Source organism: Carya illinoinensis, chromosome 7, assembly GCF_018687715.1.
Source record: "Carya illinoinensis cultivar Pawnee chromosome 7, C.illinoinensisPawnee_v1, whole genome shotgun sequence".
Classification (NCBI taxonomy): domain Eukaryota; kingdom Viridiplantae; phylum Streptophyta; class Magnoliopsida; order Fagales; family Juglandaceae; genus Carya; species Carya illinoinensis.
The window spans coordinates 6,435,821-6,456,189 of NC_056758.1; the positions used below are offsets into that span (position 1 = coordinate 6,435,821).

At 36.9% G+C, this 20,369-nt stretch overlaps 1 protein-coding gene across 1 annotated transcript; it reads left to right on the top strand.

The window, feature by feature from the left end:
• The first annotated feature begins 10,452 nt into the window (after window positions 1–10,452).
• LOC122316789 (uncharacterized tRNA/rRNA methyltransferase YsgA) lies at window positions 10,453–13,356 on the top strand. Its single transcript, XM_043133576.1, has 4 exons — window positions 10,453–10,777; window positions 11,287–11,584; window positions 12,283–12,333; window positions 12,884–13,356. The coding sequence occupies exons 1-4, from the start codon at window positions 10,503–10,505 to the stop codon at window positions 13,265–13,267; spliced, it is 1,008 nt and encodes a 335-aa protein (XP_042989510.1). The 5' UTR covers window positions 10,453–10,502; the 3' UTR covers window positions 13,268–13,356.
• The last annotated feature ends 7,013 nt before the right edge of the window (window positions 13,357–20,369 follow it).

Sequence of the window (20,369 nt, forward strand, 5' to 3'; positions counted from 1 at the left end):
TATTTCATTGGAAGTCCTGACTGGAATTTCAAGGCTCTAGCCACGTTAAGTATGTGCTGGTGTTTACGCTCGGCTAATGCATTTTGTTGAGGCGTTGCAACACATGTACGTTGATGCAACACTCCTTTTGACTGATAAAAGCAAGGCATGTTGAATTCGGCACCATTGTCTGATCGGATTGTTTTTATTTGGCTGTCAAATTGAGTGGAAACAATGGAAAAAAAATTTTGGAGTGAAGTACGTGCTTCGGATTTGGTTTGTAGTAAATAGACCCATGTGCAGCGAGTATATTGGTCTACAATAGTAAGAAAATATTTGATGCCATTATAAGATTGGACTTGATTGGGGCCCCAAATATCAACTGCTATGAGGTCAAAAGGTTTTGAAACCATGGTTTCCGAATGAGGAAAGGGCAGTTTATGTTGTTTTGCAAGGGGACAGATTTCACATGGGATGGTCGAAGAATTTGTAGGTTTAGAATTTCCTTGGTGCATATCATTCAAAATATATTGTGTCATTGAACTGTGGCCGAATCTATAATGCCAAAGTGTAAATTCATCCAACTTGGAGACATTTGTGGTATTAATGTAACTAAAATTCAAAGCAGGAAAAAATGAATGTAACGCAGTGGGGTTCGGTTTGGAAGGCTGTAGGTGGTAGAGTCCATCATGCACTGTCCCCACGCCAATCGTCATCCAAGAGGAAAGGTCCTGAAAGTAGCAAGAATTGGAGAAAAATATTAGACAGCAATTGGAAGAAGATGTAATGGATTTGGCCGAAATTAAGTTGAATGAAAAATCAGGGACGCATAGAACATTTTTGAGAATCAAATGGTGAGAGATATGCACGTCACCAACGTGAGTAGCTGCTGTGGTTGAACCATTAGGAAGTCTGATGGTGTGTGACACTGTGTGGACATTATGTGTAAAGAAGTGGGTGCTACAGATCATGTGATCCGTAGCTCCCGTGTCTATTATCCAAGAGGCAGCAGCATGGGTGACGTGACTGGATGTGTGTGTGGAATTGCAAGATAAAATACCAGAGGTAGGTGATTGAGATGCCGAAATGGTGGTGTGAACGTGATTGGCAGCAGGTGCGTTAGTGGAAGAGTTGGAGGACTGTAGTAAGGCAAGGAGATGGTTGTACTGCTCCTGAGTAATAGGTGGTCCATTGCCAATTTGTTCCTGCTCAAGAGAAGAGTGATTAGCATATGATTTAAGTTTGGCATTATTTTTGTGTCCGGGAGGAAATCCATTGAGTTTGTAGCACTTCTCTTTGGTGTGTCCCGGTATACGGCAATGAGAACAAACAGGTAAGTTTGGATTTGCTTTAAAGCATCTCTCCAATGAATGTCCCGAAATATTGCAATGAGTGCAAAATAATCGATCTCGACGAGCAGATGGGGAACTGCGATTGTCTGGTCCCTTGGCAGCCATTGCAACAGGCACTGGTGAGTAGTGGAGTTGTCTACGTCTTTCTTCTTGTTGAACAATGGATAAAACTCGATTTAGAGCAGGAAGAGTGTCATTGAGCAGAATTTGAGCTCGTACCGAATCATAAGAGTCATTTAGTCCCATGAGGAACTGCATAACTTTGCTTCGATGAGTGTAATCCATGAGTGTCTTCATTGCTCCACACGTACACGATGGCATAGGCTCATATATTTCAAGTTCATCCCAAAAACTTTTAAGTTTATTGTAATATTGACTTACCAAATCAGTATCTTGTGTGAGTGAGGAAATGGATTTGGTGAGTTGAAAGATTCTAGGAGCGTTTTGAATGGAGAATCGTTCCCGAAGGTCATTCCATACACTGGTGGCAGTTTCGGCATGTGCGATGCTTGAGCGAATCCAACTGAGTGTTGTATCCATGCAATCACCATATCATTACAACGTTCCCAAGGGGCATAAAGGGGATCTGCAGAGTTGGAAGGTTTTTGAATGTTGCCATCAATAAATCCAAGCTTATTTTTGATATTAAGTGCCCTGCGCATGGTTCTTGCCCAAGTTACATAATTTTCAGTAGTGAGCATATCTGGAACCAAGGGAGAAGAAGCTCCTTCTCCAGGCTGTATGTAATAGGGACTGGCGGGATGGTGGGGATTGGTCATAGGATTGGTAGTCATATCGGAAGCGAGGTTTTCTGTGTTTGAAGGTGTTTCGGTCATAGCTCTGGTACCATATTAATGGTTGCGCAGATGAAAGAAGAAAAAGAAAACAGAGGAATCGATTGGAGGAAGAAGAGAATAATGAAATGCTAAAAGTGTGAATAACTGAATTGTATTCCGTGGTAATTATCTGTGTACAAACGTGTACTGCTATTTATAGCTTACAAACCAAAATACTAAAAATGAATAAAAGAATGAATTTACAGCTCATGTTATCGTAACAGAAAAATATTCTTCATCTTGCCATTCTGTTTTTATCGGGAGGAACCGTAGGCATTTCCTTCAGTCCAATTCCATCTTGTGATTTCATCAAGATTCGGCCCACTGCCTATGTCCTCGCCTCAAGCTACCCCTTGAGGATTCCCAAATTCACTATTCAACCTCCTTCAGGTGGAGATAGAAACCTATTAAACCTTTGAACAACACCGCTACAAATGATCCGTGTAGAACACCTTCTACACTTGCAATTACCTTACACGTGGTGATTCAACTATTCCCCGTGTAGAATACTTTCTACACGCACAAGGGTTATACACACCCTTTTTCTGATACAAAAGCTGATAGTGGGTAGGTTATCAGAAAATACTCATCAATGAGTGAGATTAGAACAATACAGCGCAAACTATATCTTTCAAAATGAATAAGGATTAAGGCTCAATGCTTAGAGAAGAGAGAATGAAAGTTTTGAATGAATGTTGTATGTTCTGGATGTTGTAAATGTGAAACTCTTAAATGATCTATTTATAGGCATATGAGATTTCATATTCAAATTTAAAAAAATTCACATGTCAAAAACAACATCATTCACTTTTTCAAAAAATTCAAATAAAAGGTTCTTCTTTTTCAATTGTCAAAGACAACATCATTCACTTTTAAAAAAAATCAAACCTAATCTTTTACTTTTGGCATATGACAAAATGAGCACACTTTCCTTTTCAAAAAATTCAAACCTAATCTTTTACTTTTTGCATATGACAAAATGAGCACATTTTACTTTTCAAATTTTTCAAACAAAATCATCTATCTTTTGTATAAGTCTAAAAAAGCATCAATCACTTTTGAAAATATTCAAATAAAACATGCACATGTGAAAGATGATAATCAATCATCTTTAATATTTTCAAAGTTCAACCCTTTAATCAAGGCATGCACATGCAAAAGATGACAATCAATCATCTTTCAAAATTTTCAAATTTAATTTTCAAAAATATTCATGCACATGTGGAAGATGTATTTTAATACTTTATGATAAAATATTAATTTTGAGCATTAATCCTAATTTCGAATTTTAAGAGATTTACAACATTACTCTATGACTTTAATGTGAACTTGTTTCCTTCTTACTCATGCTTGGTTCTTTGATGTGCTTGATTCCATTGTGTGAACAACTTGAGTTTGAAACTCCTTTATTTTTTGAATTCATTTGTTATCATCAAAATCCATGTGTAGATTTATAATCACATAAAACTTGAAACCTTGGGTTCAATATAGTGGATTCTACTCTTTTTTAAAACGACTGTACAATAATTATGTACTCCACGATTATATCTAGCATTACTCTTTTACTCGAGAATTATTGTATCTGAAATAATAAAAGGAGGAGCAAAGACCATTTAACCCGCAAGAAAAGAGAATTTCTTGCACCTTAGCTGATTAACGCTTTCTAATATGGATGATGGACACAAAAATTAAAACGAAATAAATAAAGAAAAAAGATAAATTGTTATAAACTATCTTGAATTGTATGACCATATTTATCTAGTCGTCAAATGCATAGTGCATAGTGCTAGCATAGTGAGCTAGCATAGTCCCCTTTGTACGCCTATATATATCGTTGAATTCTTTAAGAAATTCATAAGTTTGATATACAGATCAATAAGAGAACATCTCTCATTCTCTCTCAACCTCTCTGAGTTCTCTTTCTATCGTTGAATTTCTTTCTTTATTTTGATTGATTTACAATACGTTATCAGCACGATGCTGAAGAAAAAAAAAAAAAAAAGTTCTACTGCCGCATGGTTCTTGATTTTCTATCTCCATCTCTCTGTTCTTCTTTCTTCTTCACCTTGCTGCTGAGCTGCAGATTTCATGGAGCCACAGCCATGAATTCGAACCCGGAAGAGAGGCCATCTCTCAGCATCAACCCAGTTTTTCTTTGGGGCTCTCGGTGGTCTTGGTCAATTCGATATCATCACCAGAGCTAGGGTCTTGCTACAACCTAACACGTCTTCTCCCTTCTCCTACAAAGACAAACCCCACAAAATCTTCCCCAATTTCCGAAGATGCTGAGCTAAAAAGCAAAGCAAAAACTTCAAGCTAAAGAATCCCAAAGCAAAAGCAAAATAAAAATGTTTTGAGCTCCTGGGATTTGGGAGTTCCTACCTCCGAAAAGAATCTTCTATAACGATATTGCACGAAAATTTCTATATTTGGGTGCCCGAGAAGGCTGGAGCTTCAGGGAGGAGGTCTAAGCCGGGGGCTTCATCGGTGTAGAACCCAAGCATGTTGCCACCGGGGCCAGAACCGCCGCCAATCCCCCCAGAGCTGGCTGTAGCAGAAGCTGCGCCGACCCGACGACGGCGCATGCCAGCCGTCGCAGCAGCAGAACCGCGCGGAGCCATGAGTCCGGGCCTGGAGGTCGAGGAAGATGATGAATGGGACTGAGATGAACCTCTTACCATTGTTACATAGCGAGCTGAACAAGAAGAGAATCTGTTTGTGTATGCGTTGGTTGCGCGTGAGGGAGCGAGAAAGGGATTGAGGTCGGAGACAGGGAGCACCGCTCGTTCGAGATTTCTTATCATTTGGTCTCTTGAAGAGGCTTACCGGTTAGAGAAGAGCCTTTTTGCACTACGATCCGGGTCACTTTCTTGATTGCTGCTGCGGGGCCTGCCATTGATGGCATGAAGCAGATGGCTATTGCCTAGGGCAAGATTTCCAACCTTGAAGGCTTCGTTTGCCAGATGTGCACGGTGACAGGGGTTTCCTGGAGTTATTATTTCTTGCACAGATTCAAACCAAACATCAGGCTCAGCAATGGAGTTTTTCCTACAGGACAAGAAAATTCAAAAGGCGTGGGGCTTGTCGGCAGCATTTGAATAAGGGTGCTGGAGTCCATGAACGTGGCCGACTTCACTGACAATAAATCTCACATACAATTTACAAGAGTGAATCTTTATCATTTTGGCTTTGTGCGACAAAGTCACTAAAGGAAACGTGGAAGTTTGAAAAAAAAAAGAAAAAGAAAAAAAAAGTCAGAAAAAGGGGCGTTTGTTGATGAAAATAAAATAAAAAATGATAAAAGTTAAAAATGAATGGGTGGAAGAAGACGTCCATTATAACTCCTCTTTTCTTATATTATTATATTTTTTATTTTATATTATTATATCTTGAAAAAGTATAGATATAAAAAGAAAAGTTTGATTTATTTAGTGCAGTGGATACCTACGCAAGCAACTTAGTGTTGTGAGGTGAGTGTTGCTATAAAGTTTTCCTACTCAGTTTTGCAAGTTGCTAGCAAAGGACAGGCAGCCTGGTAAATCATGTGGAGTGGGGTCCAAATACCATCAAGCCAATTTCGGTGGAGTTCAAAGTAAACCTATATGACAGAGTTCGAACAGGATTCAGTGGGCATTTTTACTCCAAGTAAGTTTTTCAATATATCATTTGAAATCTTTAAAGTAAATATTGGTGAATTAAAATTTTCATAATTTACATATCAATTATATCTGTGAATAATTTTATTCACATAATTTAGATACAAGTTTTATTTATTCTTTTTGTACTTGTTATGAATTATTGATGATATAATTTATTTTAGAATGAAAATAGAGCATCCCTAAAGGATCATGTACCAAAAACTCATTATGATTTATGCACCTAAAGTTGCATAATTGAAATTGTGAAAAAAAATATATATTTGAATGAACGTCTCGAATGTGCTCCTGAAGTAGCAATATCGAGTATGCTCCTGAAGTAGCAATATGAAATGCAAACGTTCACAATATATTCTAAATTTGTATCAGGTCTTTCAGTAACTGAGCAAAATAATGAGTTTTTGATAAGAATCATTAGTCACGTCTTACTAGATCTATATTATTCCCTGAAGTGAATGATAATGGATTTATATCATTTTATTCCCTGAAGTGAAAAGAATGATGCGTTTTATTCAAAGAAAGTAAGAGATTGGACATGATAATGAATATCTTTTCCGGGCCAGAAGCTCGTATTGGAAAAAGCTGTAAATTTTCTCTTTGAGATGATATTATACAAATTATTGAATCAAATATTATGATGCATCAAAAGGTGATATGATTCAAAATATTTGTATCTTTTAATGGTTATCTTGATCATCCAAAATCAATTACGATAAGTCGAATGATTTTTATATGGACGTCTATAAAAGAACCAGAAGATTCTTTTACTATAAAATCTTACCACCAGAAGTGGAAAGAAAAATTTGCCAGAAGCAAATAAGATGAAATAATTCGACATTATCTTGATTATTATATGTGAACCAGAAGTTCAGATGATAATTAAATTTTGGATGCAATAAGATAAAAATGTCTCATATTCTAGCTGCTAAAATTCCAGCGGGGATTGAAGTCCCTGTAGGACAATTAAGAAATTCAGCAGTCTAAATACATGTCTAAAGGCATGTGAGACGTATTGATACAAAAGATAGAACATCTCAAAAGAGAAAGACACAAATAATTTGGTGCTCCTGAAGAGGCCATACCCACAAAAACAAGCAATAAAGTCTATCCAAATTCTCTGTATAAAATTCTCCTATATAAACTCTTGAAGAGTGCCTCCTGAAGAGGTTTTTCATGAAAATGTCTTCCCTTGAAGAGGGACAGGTACCTGAAAATAACGAGATCTCGATACATTTCATGAATATTGGAGAAATTATGGATAGAAATAAAATCGTTGTCGACAACGTATTTCCATATGAGATGGCAATTGACATTACCAGAAATAATGATAAAAGTGAATCAAGAACCGTCGAAGAATACGACGTAAAATATTGACCAAAATTGAAAGAAACAATTCCTGCAGAATTGATTCACTAGTAAAATATGATGCATCGGGAATTATAGTCCAAACACCTAAAGAGGTGATGCTTGTTGAATGTCAGTGGGTATTTATAGAAAGGAAATAAAAATGTGATATATAAATCACGAGTCAGTTTCTCAATTCCTGCAGAATTGATATGCAGAATTGATATCACTAAGTAAAATGTGATAAATATTGACTTGAAATCCAAATACCTAAAGAGGTGATTTTTGTCAAATATCAGTGGATATTTATATACATGATATAAAAAGCTTGAAACTTTTAATATGAAAATGTGATATAGAAATCACAAGTTAGTTTCTCGAAGAAACAATATTGATATGATTTTAAAGTGGTTGATATTGAGATTTTTAGCTTGAAAGTTACCGAGAGTTTGGATATGCATGATTAACTGCATATTTATATGGATCATTGGATCATGATATATATATGAAAATCCCTGAAGGATAGAAAATGTCTGAAACTTCTAATATGAATACATCTGTAAATATGTATTCTATCAAGTTTCAAAGATCCTTATATGATCTAAAGCAATCCAAACGCAAATGAAAACAAGCTATTATTACAGTTTATATATATGATTTAAATGTCATTGAGGCTCCAGAAGAGCTCATGAAAACTGCACATATTTGAAATATAAATCTGAAACCCTTGCGGCTTCAAGGGGAAGATGGATGATATTATTAATTCTGAAATATCATCTCTTAAATACAATTAGTATTTCAGATTCATATTATGGGTTTGATATGAAGTGTGTATTATTAAAGAAGAAATAAAAGGAAGCACACAGAACATTTACCAAAAGATAGAAACACAAATATGAATATTTGTGAAATATTATTTTATTATCTTGAAACAAGAATTACAGAAATTTAAGGCATTTTGCCTCATTCTTCAAATGCTCTTGTTCTTCAAGAATCTGCATGGCATCCCTATCTAAAGTGGTGGGCAATTGAAAAGAAGATTTAAGCAAGGATTTTAAATTCCTATTCTCTTGCTTTATTGATTCTATCTTCATGTTGGACTCCAGAAGAAGTCGCTGAAGTATAGCAATATTCTTGTGGAGATCGTCAACTCCACAAGGTCTGGATTGCAGTCGCTGAGAAAATGCGACAATGGATGATGAGTATCGGGTACCGAGACTCACAAGCTCATAGATAGCTTCATTATCTGCCCTACGAGTCAGATCATTATATTGCATGATAGCACCTGTGGTAGAAGCAGGAACAGCTGATGAACGAGGTGCAGAGTACCTCATATATTGGCCATGAGAAGATCGCTGAGCCATTGCAGAGTAAAAATGCAGAAAGAGATTGCAGAGTAAAAATGCAGTATGATTACAGAAAAGTGAAGAAGATGAGATGTGAATGAAGATGAGCTGAATATCTCTTTTATAGAGAAAATTATGATACAACATCTCTCGTGAAGCAAGAGAAAAGAGACGAAATATAGCTTCATAGCTCTGCGGCGCCAGACAGCACGCCTGACAACTGAGGCGCCTGACAGCACGCCCGACAGCTGCAGCACCTAACAGCATGCCTGACACCTACAGAGGAGTTGAAAATCTGCGGTGCTTGTCTGATCTCAAAAGGCTGGCCACCGTTTTTATTAAAAATGAGGTTAACGGTTTAATGTTGATGAATTCTCCACTAACTGTGTTATTTACAAGAACTCCAGAAGAGTACAACTCCAGAAGAGTAGTGATCAGCAGAAAGATCCAGTTGTGATTATTTTATCAACATGGATCAAGTCCACAGTTAGTTGGATGTACAAATGCGAGTTATCTTTCAGATACACACAAGAAGATCATTGCAATTCATGAGAAGAAAGTTGAAATTGATATCAAGAAGGTACGGTCAAGTAGAAAAAAAAATCTGGCAGATTTATTCACTAAAGCATTACCAACTGCAACATTTAAGAAGATTATGCAGAACATTGGAATGCGGAGGTTTGAAGACCTGTTATCATGCACTTTTCAGGGGAAGTAATGTCTTGAAGACTTGTGCTGATTGTACTCTTTTTCCTTCGCTAAGGTTTTATCCCACTGGGTTTTCCTTTGCAAGGTTTTAATGAGGCAATCCTAAAGCACTCGGCGATACATATAAATAATGTACTCTTTTTCCTTCGCCATTAGTTTTTTCCCACAGGGTTTTTCCTTAACAAGGTTTTAACGAGGCATATTCTTTAAATATGGTCATCCAAAGGGGAAGTGTTATAAACTATCTTGAATTGTATGACTATATTTATCTAGTCGTCAAATGCATAGTGCATAGTGCTAGCATAGTGAGCTAGCATAGTCCCCTTTGTACGCCTATATATATCGTTGAATTATTTAAGAAATTCATAAGTTTGATATACAGATCAATAAGAGAACATCTCTCATTCTCTCTGAGTTCTCTTTCTATCGTTGAATTTCTTTCTTTATTTTGATTGATTTACAATATAAATATCATTCTTCAGCTTTTATTATATCGGTTACACTTGTTATATGGCATATTTTCTCTCAATCATACACGCTAACGTGACACATTTACATAATTTTATATATCAACAAAAGTCCATTTAAAGTATATGTGTTTTAAAATGTAAAATGAAAAAAATTATTTATCGTGATTTTTATTATTATCTCCTCCATATCTTTAAATATGTGATTAAATAATTGGTCTTTTATTAAAATATAACAGATAATCTTGAATCATTTAATACGAAATAGTAAAAAGGTAAGGATGATGATAAAAGATATAGTAAATATTATTATTTTAACATTTTTTATATAATTTTCTTTCAATCTTATATAAATATGATATGAGATATGCTATTTATCATCTCGTATTATACATATTTGACATATTTTAAAATTATTTTTTATTTTATTTTATTCTTATTCAACTTATTATTCATACACCAGAGGAAAGAAAATTAGAGGAAAAAAATTAAAGTAAGTATAATATGATAGAAAAATATAGTTGCAAGCATAATTATGTATTAGTCTGTGTGTTAATATGATGTGATTGGTTAAAAAGTAAATTTTATTGAAAACAATATTAATTTAAATTTTAAGTATGAATAAATTAATATTGGTATACAGATTAATGCGCGATTATGCTTATATGTAGTAAAACTCTAATGTGATAGGCAGAGATTATTTCCAATCCGGAGGATAATATTGTCTTTTTCTGTTTACCTTAAAATTACTTGAATTCTGAATTGCGAACATTGAAACCACAAGCCTGCAGCTGAATTAGAGTCGGTGAAGATAATGCCATGCCTGTACACATCTTTGATGCCCACTTCTTATCCTCCGAAACTCGGAGTTTCAAATTCTCAGTTAACGTTTTCTATTGCTCAAACACAAACCCATTTCAAAGAGAATACCAGTGATTCCGTGGATGTCAAACTCCCTCTACCTTCTCATGTGAAATCCATTACCAGCGCTTCAAACCCATTTGTGAAGCACTGCATCAAGCTGCGCCACAGCACTTCTTACCGCCATTCCCATGGTTCAGTTCTCGTTGTGGGCGCTACCACTGTAAGGTTTCATGCTTATCCCTCTCTCTTTGATCTCAATTTATCTGGGTTCTACGTTGCAATCGATTAAGTAGCTCAAAGTTCAAATGGGTATAAAGCATTTTTCTTCCTTCGCTTTTGGTTGCTGAGAATATGTGGGACTGTAAAAGGAAATTGATTCTTTTAATTTTTGTAGTCTGTTGTCTTGGCTTCCAAGAACTAGAAAAATCCAAGTGAATTATGCCAGGGACTTTGTAGTTGTCATTAACTGGCCATTTCTCAAATGAATTCCTGCTTTCCTGTTTTCCGGATGCTTAGAAGAGTAGCAAAATTGAAATAGAATTCATGATGGAGGGGAAAAAAATGGACAGAAAATTGAATGTCATGATACGTATTTTGGTGTTTGGTTTCCAAAAATTCATGATGGTGACACTATATATAGTTCGGTCCGATGTAATGAAAATTGTAATGGTATATCTACATGTAAAAGTATTAGTCTTTATGAGGGATAGTCATTGCATGTTTATCTTTTTTAGGGAAATATACAAGTTTCAACAGTCTTTGCAAGAGAAAACTGTGGAAATGGATTGTTTACTTCTACTTGATAAAGCCGAGGTTCCTGAAGGGATAGATAGTTTCCCCGGACGTATTGTGCGTGTGAGCGCTGCAGTGATGAAAAAGCTTTCTGGTTTGAAGTCAACTGAATCTATTGATGCGATTGCCCTGATGAGAATTCCTACCAGGTTCTTCAATCTAGAAAATGATCAAGACAAGGCAGATTGTCGAAGATGGTTCCCATACCCACATCGAATTCTAGTTCTCGATGGAATCCAGGTGATTTTTTACACTTTTCCAGAGTAGTTCTCACTATTTCAGAACTTCTCGGTCAGCTTTTCTCCTCATGAGGTAGCCTTGCATTTTTGTGCAATAAATAGATGATCATCCCTTGTCTATTTGGTTTCTGAAGACTGCTAAAAAACAAAGAGGGTGATTTTGGAGGCCTCTTTAGTCTTCTGCTCAGTGGAGATTTTCTACATATGAAAGCTGTATTATTAGAAATTATAGAATAAAAATGACAATGAAGAGGATTTCTATCCCAAATTTTCTTTTTCTTTTAGGTACAGTCATATGAAGCCAAGAGTTTATAATGCCTCAAGGCTGCAACTTGGTAACCTGATAAATAATTTGTCATTGAATCTAAAAGAAACCTAAATATTTAAGTACACGGAAGTGTTAGACTAATATTAGCATATTCTCTCAATCAATTTTAAATAGTGCTGATATTAGTTTAACAAGTATGCAAGACAAAAACCCCAAAGCAAATAAAGCATGAAATGCATTTGGTTGAAGAAAATTGTTGGAACAAAATATTGGAACTAATTGGATTCACCTTCATCTCTTCCCTTCAATTAAAATACATAAAATGCTATTTCTAAGATGCTCTTTACTCTCTGGGTTATAATTGCGGGCAATTGGATTCAGGAAACTTTTGAGCATCTGTGTCACTAACTCAATAGTTTTACTCGCTGCAGGATCCAGGAAACCTTGGTACATTACTCAGATCAGCTTTGGCCTTTAGATGGGTATGGAATAAGCTGCAATCTGAAATTATGTCTTCTGTATACATTTCCCTCCCCCCACCTTATTTTATGTACTATGCATATGCTTCTCCAACAACCCACTGCATATTTCTGAACTCCAATTGTACTCAAAGCTTCAAAGGTAACATAAAGTGATATTTACTTCTCACGAGTCTCAATCAAGACCAGTTTGAATCCCAACTATTTGTTGCTGTTTGTTGTTACTTGAGGATCACTTATTGATTAGAAACTTGACAGTTTTTTATGCCTTCACCCTGATCTGTTTGATAATTTGAGACTTCTCAATAAAAGATATCTCAAGTCCTAACGATTTAAGGGTCTTACTTATCAAAACCAGCAATCTTTTCATCCTTCAGTAAATTATCCCAAACTTCCTTTTACTGAACAGCAGGATCAATGGTGAGCCCAAAAATCAATAAAATTCCTATGACCCAATCATTTAATGCTGCTGTTTCTTGCCTGACATGAGCTATATGTTTTCCATCTATATTTTTAAAGGAAGTCTAATAATATGGGAGCTATTGCCCAACAGGGTGGTGTTTTTCTACTTCCTGGTTGTTGTGATCCATTTAATGGGAAAGCACTTCGAGCTAGCCGAGGAGCCTCCTTTCAGATCCCCATAGTTTGCGGGAGTTGGATCCATCTTGAAGCCCTTGTAAACGAATTTCAAATGAAGGTGCTAGCCGGCCATCCAAAGAGTACTGGAGATTTAAAGCCAGTGTCTCAGCTTTCTAAAGGGCTAGCCGATTCTTTAGTAGATTTTCCTTTGTGTTTGGTATTGGGTAGTGAAGGGAGTGGCCTGTCAGAGAAATCTCGGCATGTATGTGATCTTGTGAGCATTCCAATGACTGGAGAGTTTGAGTCTCTGAATGTTTCAGTTGCAGGTGGGATATTGATGTATATGCTGTCAGCCTAAGAACCACTAACCAGAGATCTGTCATTACAATTATCTTTTTGAAGGAAAATTAATTGTGCACGGGCAAGGATCCAATTTTTAACTGTTGATACACTGTGTCCATGCACAATCCGTGTATTTTGCCTTTGGATGTATCAGTACTCTTTTTAGAAGCTAACCATGGAGCTCAAGCATGTTGAGTAGCCACATAGGAAAGGAAAGGTACAGTCTTTTCTTTCATTTGTTATCGTTTGTGTTGAAATACTAAGCTCTTTATTATATTTTCTGCATGTGGAGCAATTACATGATTGCCTTTTATAGAGGCTGTGCTACAAAGAATCCAGAATGTTCTCAATACAAAAATAGGAGTGATCGGTTTGTACAATGACAGCTAATCAAACGAGTGCAATATTCAGGAGTGCATTGTGCATGCTCTGCAGAGTTTGTTACGCAGAGATAAAACTCAAATTCTACTGCTGTGAGGTATTGTTGCTCACTGTGGGTGCAGGGGTAACTTTGTCCTTAACATCCCCCCTCAAGTCGAGCGGCAAAGTTTGGAGCTGAAGACTTGAACACAACGATGCGAACCGAGACGACGAAAGAGGTTTAGTAAGCAGATCGGCAAGCTGATATTTTCCAGAAATGAAGGCTACCCTTAAGGATTTGTTTTGCACCCGATTTCGCACGAAATGAAAATCTATTTCGACATGCTTAGTTCGTGCATGGAAAACGGGATTAGAGGACAGGTACGTGGCTCCCATGTTGTCGCAATATAGTAGGGGTGAACTTGTTAAAGGAACACCAAGATCACGACAGAGGTGTTGAAGCCAGATGATTTCGGCAGTGGCATTTGCAACGGCTTTAAATTCAGCTTCGGTTGATGATCTAGCAACTGCTGGTTGTTTCTTTGAGGACCAAGAAACAAGATTAGAGCCGAGGAACATGCAGTAGCCACTTGTAGAACGCCGATCATCTGGGCATCCTGCCCAATCGGCATCAGACCAAGCTGTAAGATGTGCAGAAGATGATGGGGATAATTGCAAGCCGACAGTGGACGTATGCTTGAGATAGCGAAGGATTCGCTTGACTGCTTGCCAATGAGGCACACGGGGGCTATGCATGAATTGACAGACTTTCCCGACGGCGAAGGCAAGATCAGGCCATGTAAAGGATAGATACTGCAGAGAGCCAACTGTGCTGCGATATAACGTAGAATTTTCGAATGGTTGACCAGAAAAAGCGCTGAACTTCTCAGACGTAGACATGGGGGTCTTGACTGGTTTTGCATGTTGCATATTTGTTCGGTGCAGCAAGTCATTGATGTATTTATGCTGTGTCAGAAGAAGACCCTTGACATTATAAGAAGCCTCGACACCAAGAAAGTAATGCAGTTTGCCCAAGTCAGTGATGGGAAAGTCACGGCGCAAAGCTTGGATGAGCTCAGAGATATATTGCATGGAAGACCCGGTGACCAATAGATCATCAACATATACTAAAATAAAAGTAGTGATGTTGGCAGAGTGACGAATGAATAGAGAAGAGTCTGCTGTAGAGATCGTAAAACCAAGGTCGACTAGCCGTGAGCTTAGACGTGCATACCAAGCACGAGGTGACTGTCGAAGGCCATAGATGGCTTTATTTAATTTGCAGACAAATGATGGATACTGAGGATGTGAAAAGCCAGGCGGCTGAGCCATGAAGACCGTTTCATGAAGTGGTCCGTGCAAGAACGCGTTCTGCACATCATACTGAAGGACATTCCAGTTTCGGGAGACAGCAAGTGCAAGCACAGTACGAACCGTGGTGGCCTTAACCACAGGGCTGAAAGTCTCTTCAAAATCGATGCCGGATTGCTGAAGAAATCCTCGGGCAACTAGGCGGGCTTTACGACGTTCAATCGAACCATCGGCAAGCCTTTTGGTTCGGAAAACCCATTTGCAGGTGATGGTGTTGGTGGCCTGTGAAGCAGGAACGAGGGTCCAAGTTTGGTTGGTGAGAAGGGCTTGAAATTCCTTGGTCATGGCATCCCGCCATTCAGGGTATTGGTTGGCTATGGTGTATGTAGCAGGGGTTTCGGGAATGGGATCAACAGCAGTGATGAAGGCACGGGGTAATGGCCATTTGATGGTACCATCATGAAAAGCAATGGGGCGGAGAGAGTTGGTTTGTGAACGAGTAACCATTGTGTGTGTGTGCAGTGGAGGTGGTGGAGACGATGAACGTGGTGATGGCAACGAAGAAGGTGAAGGCAAAGGGGGAGGTCCAAGAATTGATGGAGAAGCTGAAGTAGAGTGCGTAGGGGGACTGTTGTAAAAAGGAGGAAGAAGAGTGTGAGTTGGCTGAGACGAGGTGGTAGGTTTCGGCAGAGAAGAGTAAGGGAAGTTATTTTCATTAAAACGAACATCCTTTGAAATGTATGTTCGAGCAGTAGGAATATGGTAACATAAAAAACCACGATGATTTTGACTTAGTCCCAAAAATACACAGGAAAGGGAACGGAAATTGAATTTTTGTGAGTTGTAAGCAACGGTTAGAGGCCAGCATTCGGAGCCAAAGACGCGCAGAGATTTATAATCTGGGTGAGTTTTATGAAGTAAGAAATGAGGTGAATTATTTTGTAATCTAGCAGATGGTAACATGTTAATTAAATACACGGAATGAAGAAACGCTTGAGGCCAAAAATGGAGAGGCACAGATGATTGAGCTAAAAGTGCTAAACCCGTATCAACGATGTGGCGATGCTTTCGCTCAATAATACCGTTTTGAGTATGCGTGTGAGGACAGGTGATTCTATGAGTGATGCCACATGATTTTAAGTAGTTGGAAAATGAACGATATTCACCTCCCCAGTCTGACTGGAATTGCATGATTTTGGTATTGAATTGAAGTTCAACATTAGTCTTAAAGGTGATAAAAGCATCAAGTGCTTGAGATTTTGTTTTGAGTGGAATTAACCATGTGAATCTGGAAAAATCATCGACAAAGGTGATATAAAACCGATAATCATCAGGAGATACATACGGGGATGGACCCCATAAATCTGAAAATAGAAGTTGAAATGGTGCAGTTGATTTATTTAGTCGATGATAAGCAGGTGATCTATGATGTTTGGCCTGAGCACAGGCATTGCAAAAGGGAGTTAAAGTATGCTCAAAAGGAAGTTGATGTTGCCGAAGGATTTACTGGACGAGCTTGATGGAAGGGTGGCCCAGCCTGTTGTGCCATGTGGGTAGAGAAAGATGACTGGAAAACGCAGAAGGTGGTGAGACCGAAGGTGGAATGGTGTAGAGACCATTACGTGTGATTCCTTGAAGAAGATGCTTCCCGGACTTGCAATCATGAATAGAGAAAGAGTTAGCATAAAATTGAAAGAAGACATTGTTATCAAGGCAGAATTGTCGGACAGAAATCAAATTCTTTTTGAAGGAGGGAACACACAAAATTTTATTGAGTAAAAAATGAGATGAAGAAGAGAGGAAGGAGGCTGAACCGGAATGTGATATAGGAACTGAGGATCCGTCACCAACACGAAGTTGTTCGTCACCACCGTACTCGAGTGCATTCAAATTAAGATTACTCAGTTCACTGGTGATATGGTTGGTTGCAGCTGTATCAGGATACCAGTTGGTATCAGGTGAACAATTTGTTGAGGTGAAGTTGGCAGCGGGTGATGGACTGGTGTAGGCTTGGTTAAAGCGATACAGACAGTTGATGGCAATATGACCGTGACGATTGCAAACCTGACACACCACACGTTGATCATTAGAGGAAAAGGAATTATGAGATGGGTTACCTGCATAGTTGCCACGCCCCCTAGTGGTATTAGGACGTCCACCATTTCTGCCGTGAGTAAAAGGACGTCCACCACGATGTCCTCTTCCTCGTGAATTGGAAGAAAATTTAGCAGTAAAATTAGCCGAGACTTCGTTTGGAAAGGTGCGGATTTCGGAATGGTGAAGGAGCCTGGCTTCATGAGCTAGGAGGTGTCCGAGTAGCTCTTCTGGAGAAATAGGAATAAGTCTAGCGGTTACTGAGGTGACGATGCCATCATAATCGGAACCGAGTCCAGCAAGCAGATACGGCACAAACTCATCGGGAGGGAGTGGACGACCTGCAGCTGTCATGATATCGGCAAGGCCCTTAGCTCTACGAAAATAAGCAGAAATGGTATCAGCACCCTTTTTGAGAGAAGCCAATTGAAATTTGGTCTGAAGAAGTCGAGCCTGAGAAACGGAAGCATATGTTGATTCCAGAGAAAGCCAAATTGCACGGGCGGAAGAACAACCAACTACTTGGGCCATTAGAGGTTCAGACAGAGAAGAAATGAGGGTGGACATGACTTGCTGGTCTTGTTGAAACCAGATGTCATAAGCTGGGTTTGGGGTATGATTATCAAGCTCAGGTTTCGGTGCTGGGCAGGAACCATCCACATATTTGTAAAGACGATTACCATGGAGATACGGTACCAACTGAGTTCTCCAAAGAAGATAATTATCGGGTGTGAGTTTCACAGCAAGAATATGAGAAAAATTGGGTTGTGGGAGGGAGGGAGAAATGATAGGAGGAGGAGAATTTGGAGGGATGGAAGATGCGTCAGAGTCGGATTCGGCCATGGACGATGAGTCCTTTTAGGCTCTGATACCATGTTGAAATACTAAGCTCTTTATTATATTTTCTGCATGTGGAGCAATTACATGATTGCCTTTTATAGAGGCTGTGCTACAAAGAATCCAGAATGTTCTCAATACAAAAATAGGAGTGATCGGTTTGTACAATGACAGCTAATCAAACGAGTGCAATATTCAGGAGTGCATTGTGCATGCTCTGCAGAGTTTGTTACGCAGAGATAAAACTCAAATTCTGCTGCTGTGAGGTATTGTTGCTCACTGTGGGTGCAGGGGTAACTTTGTCCTTAACAGTTTGGTTTGTAATGTAGCCAGATGTTAAGGATGTAATTGCAAATACTTTGCAGAAGCATCAAATGGTATTATATCCTTAAGAGGTTTCGAGATGTTTGTGAATTAATTACTGTGACAATGGAGAGGAATGGGATCCTCTCTATTTCCCTTGAAGTGAATAGTATCTATTTAGTGTAAATTATGAGATATTTGAATCATTTCTAGTAACGTTGACAAGGGAAATGACCAAAATAACTTTAAATGAAAAGGATCCTTTTCCAAAGATGGAGGGTTCTTAGTATTTTTTTACCAGGGATCCGAACTTTCAATATGTACATTTATCACCAAGTATTTTTTTTTTTTTTTGGGTATGCATTACCTCTAAGCTGTTAAAAGGTTTTAATACACATCCTTTTAGGTTTTAAAACTATATCAAGCATCCTTGCCTAAGACTGAAATGTCTTATATATCTGCATCAAATGTTTCAAGTATCTCCATCTTTACATGTGCTGGGCATTTTTTAAAACAATTCTTCTATGCACAGTCGTCATGTGTAACCATGGGAGAATTGGCTGACGTAAATGCCGCATCAGCCAATTTATTTAAAAAATAAATAAAAAATGACAAAAATAGACATAAAAAAGAGGAAGAGAAATGCAGAGGTCCCTTCATCTTCGTGGTTGGAGCTTGAGTGAGCTTCTCATCGCCGCCATACTAGGCTGAGCTTCCACTGTCTTTAATCTTCATAACAGACTGAACGCTCCGAGTTTCTCTTTACCGTCGTACAACCCTGAGCTTGCACTGTCTTCCATAGCTCAGCAGGTCAAACAGAAGTAAACCTCTCAGAGCTGAAGGCTGATAAAACTTTTCATACAATTTTTTAAAACTCTGGACGGCAGATCAAGTAAAGAATATTTTTTTTTTTCCTTCTTTTAAGTGGGCCAGTATTTTTCAAATTATTCAGTAAATAGGAGCTACAAGCCTACATACTAGCCTTTTTTCCCACTCTAAACGTCAAGTATTATTATAAATGTTTTTCCGAATAATTTTTTTTTTTTCTCATCAGATTATAATAATTATGAAAAAATCTAGCAAAAATATACATAAGTACTCTGAACTCAAATTAGCAATTAAACTCCTTTTCCTTGATCTATTTTCAAATTTCGTAATGGCACTAAAAAAATAGTATTTAAAGTGTTATGATTAAATAGTTTTGGAATATGACTAATACTAATTACAATTTTAGAATATGTAAGTGTGCATTCTCTTTGGGAAATTTATATAGCATAAAAAAAATATAAAACTTATATAAAAAAGTTTATTTTTTAATAGTAGGTCTAATTTTTATTTCAAAGAGAATTCACTAAACTTGGACACCCTGTACTATATATAAATTATTCTTTGACATACATAAAAATGAAAAAAGTGTAATGTTACGTATAGTCATTTTGAAAAAATAAAGTATATAAGTGTTGTGTAGTCATTTTAAAAATTAGTAAAATTTATTATTAAAAAATTAATTTTCTTTTCATGTAAAACCCGTAATTATTTATTTATTTTTAAATAATTATGCTGTACTTGTACACTCACAAATGTAAATATCATTTCCTTTTTAGCTAAATTGGAATGACTTCAAGTTAGTGTGCAAAACATATTTAATAAGAATAATTCTACTTATTATCTCCATACATCACATATCTTATGTATTTTTATTTTTTTATAATAAATATATAATGTAAATATATAATTATAAGGATAACAACTCAATTAATTTTAAACTACGTAAGAGCATTGTTACCGGATTATCTATATCCAAAACTAAAGTTCATTTTTACCTATTAGAGATAAAAACCACTTGCAATGAATTATCCGTAGTTAAATATTTTAACTCTGAGTTATAAAAAAGCAAATTTGATAGTTACTATTCTACAAGTAAATCTTTATTTTATTGTTTTTTAAATCTCTCTCCTTTGATAATTACTGTTTTTTAAATTTTTATTATTTTTTAATCTATAATTTAATTAGAATATGATTGCTAATTAACATATAATAGGTAAAATAGTAAAATAAAATAAAATAATAATTAAAAAAATAAAATAATTTTTTAATTTATTAATTATTTATTATTATATAATAAATAAATAGATAATCTAATGTAGAAATTTGATATAAATAATTAAAGTCAAATTCATCTTATATTATTTTATTATTATATAATGTAAAAA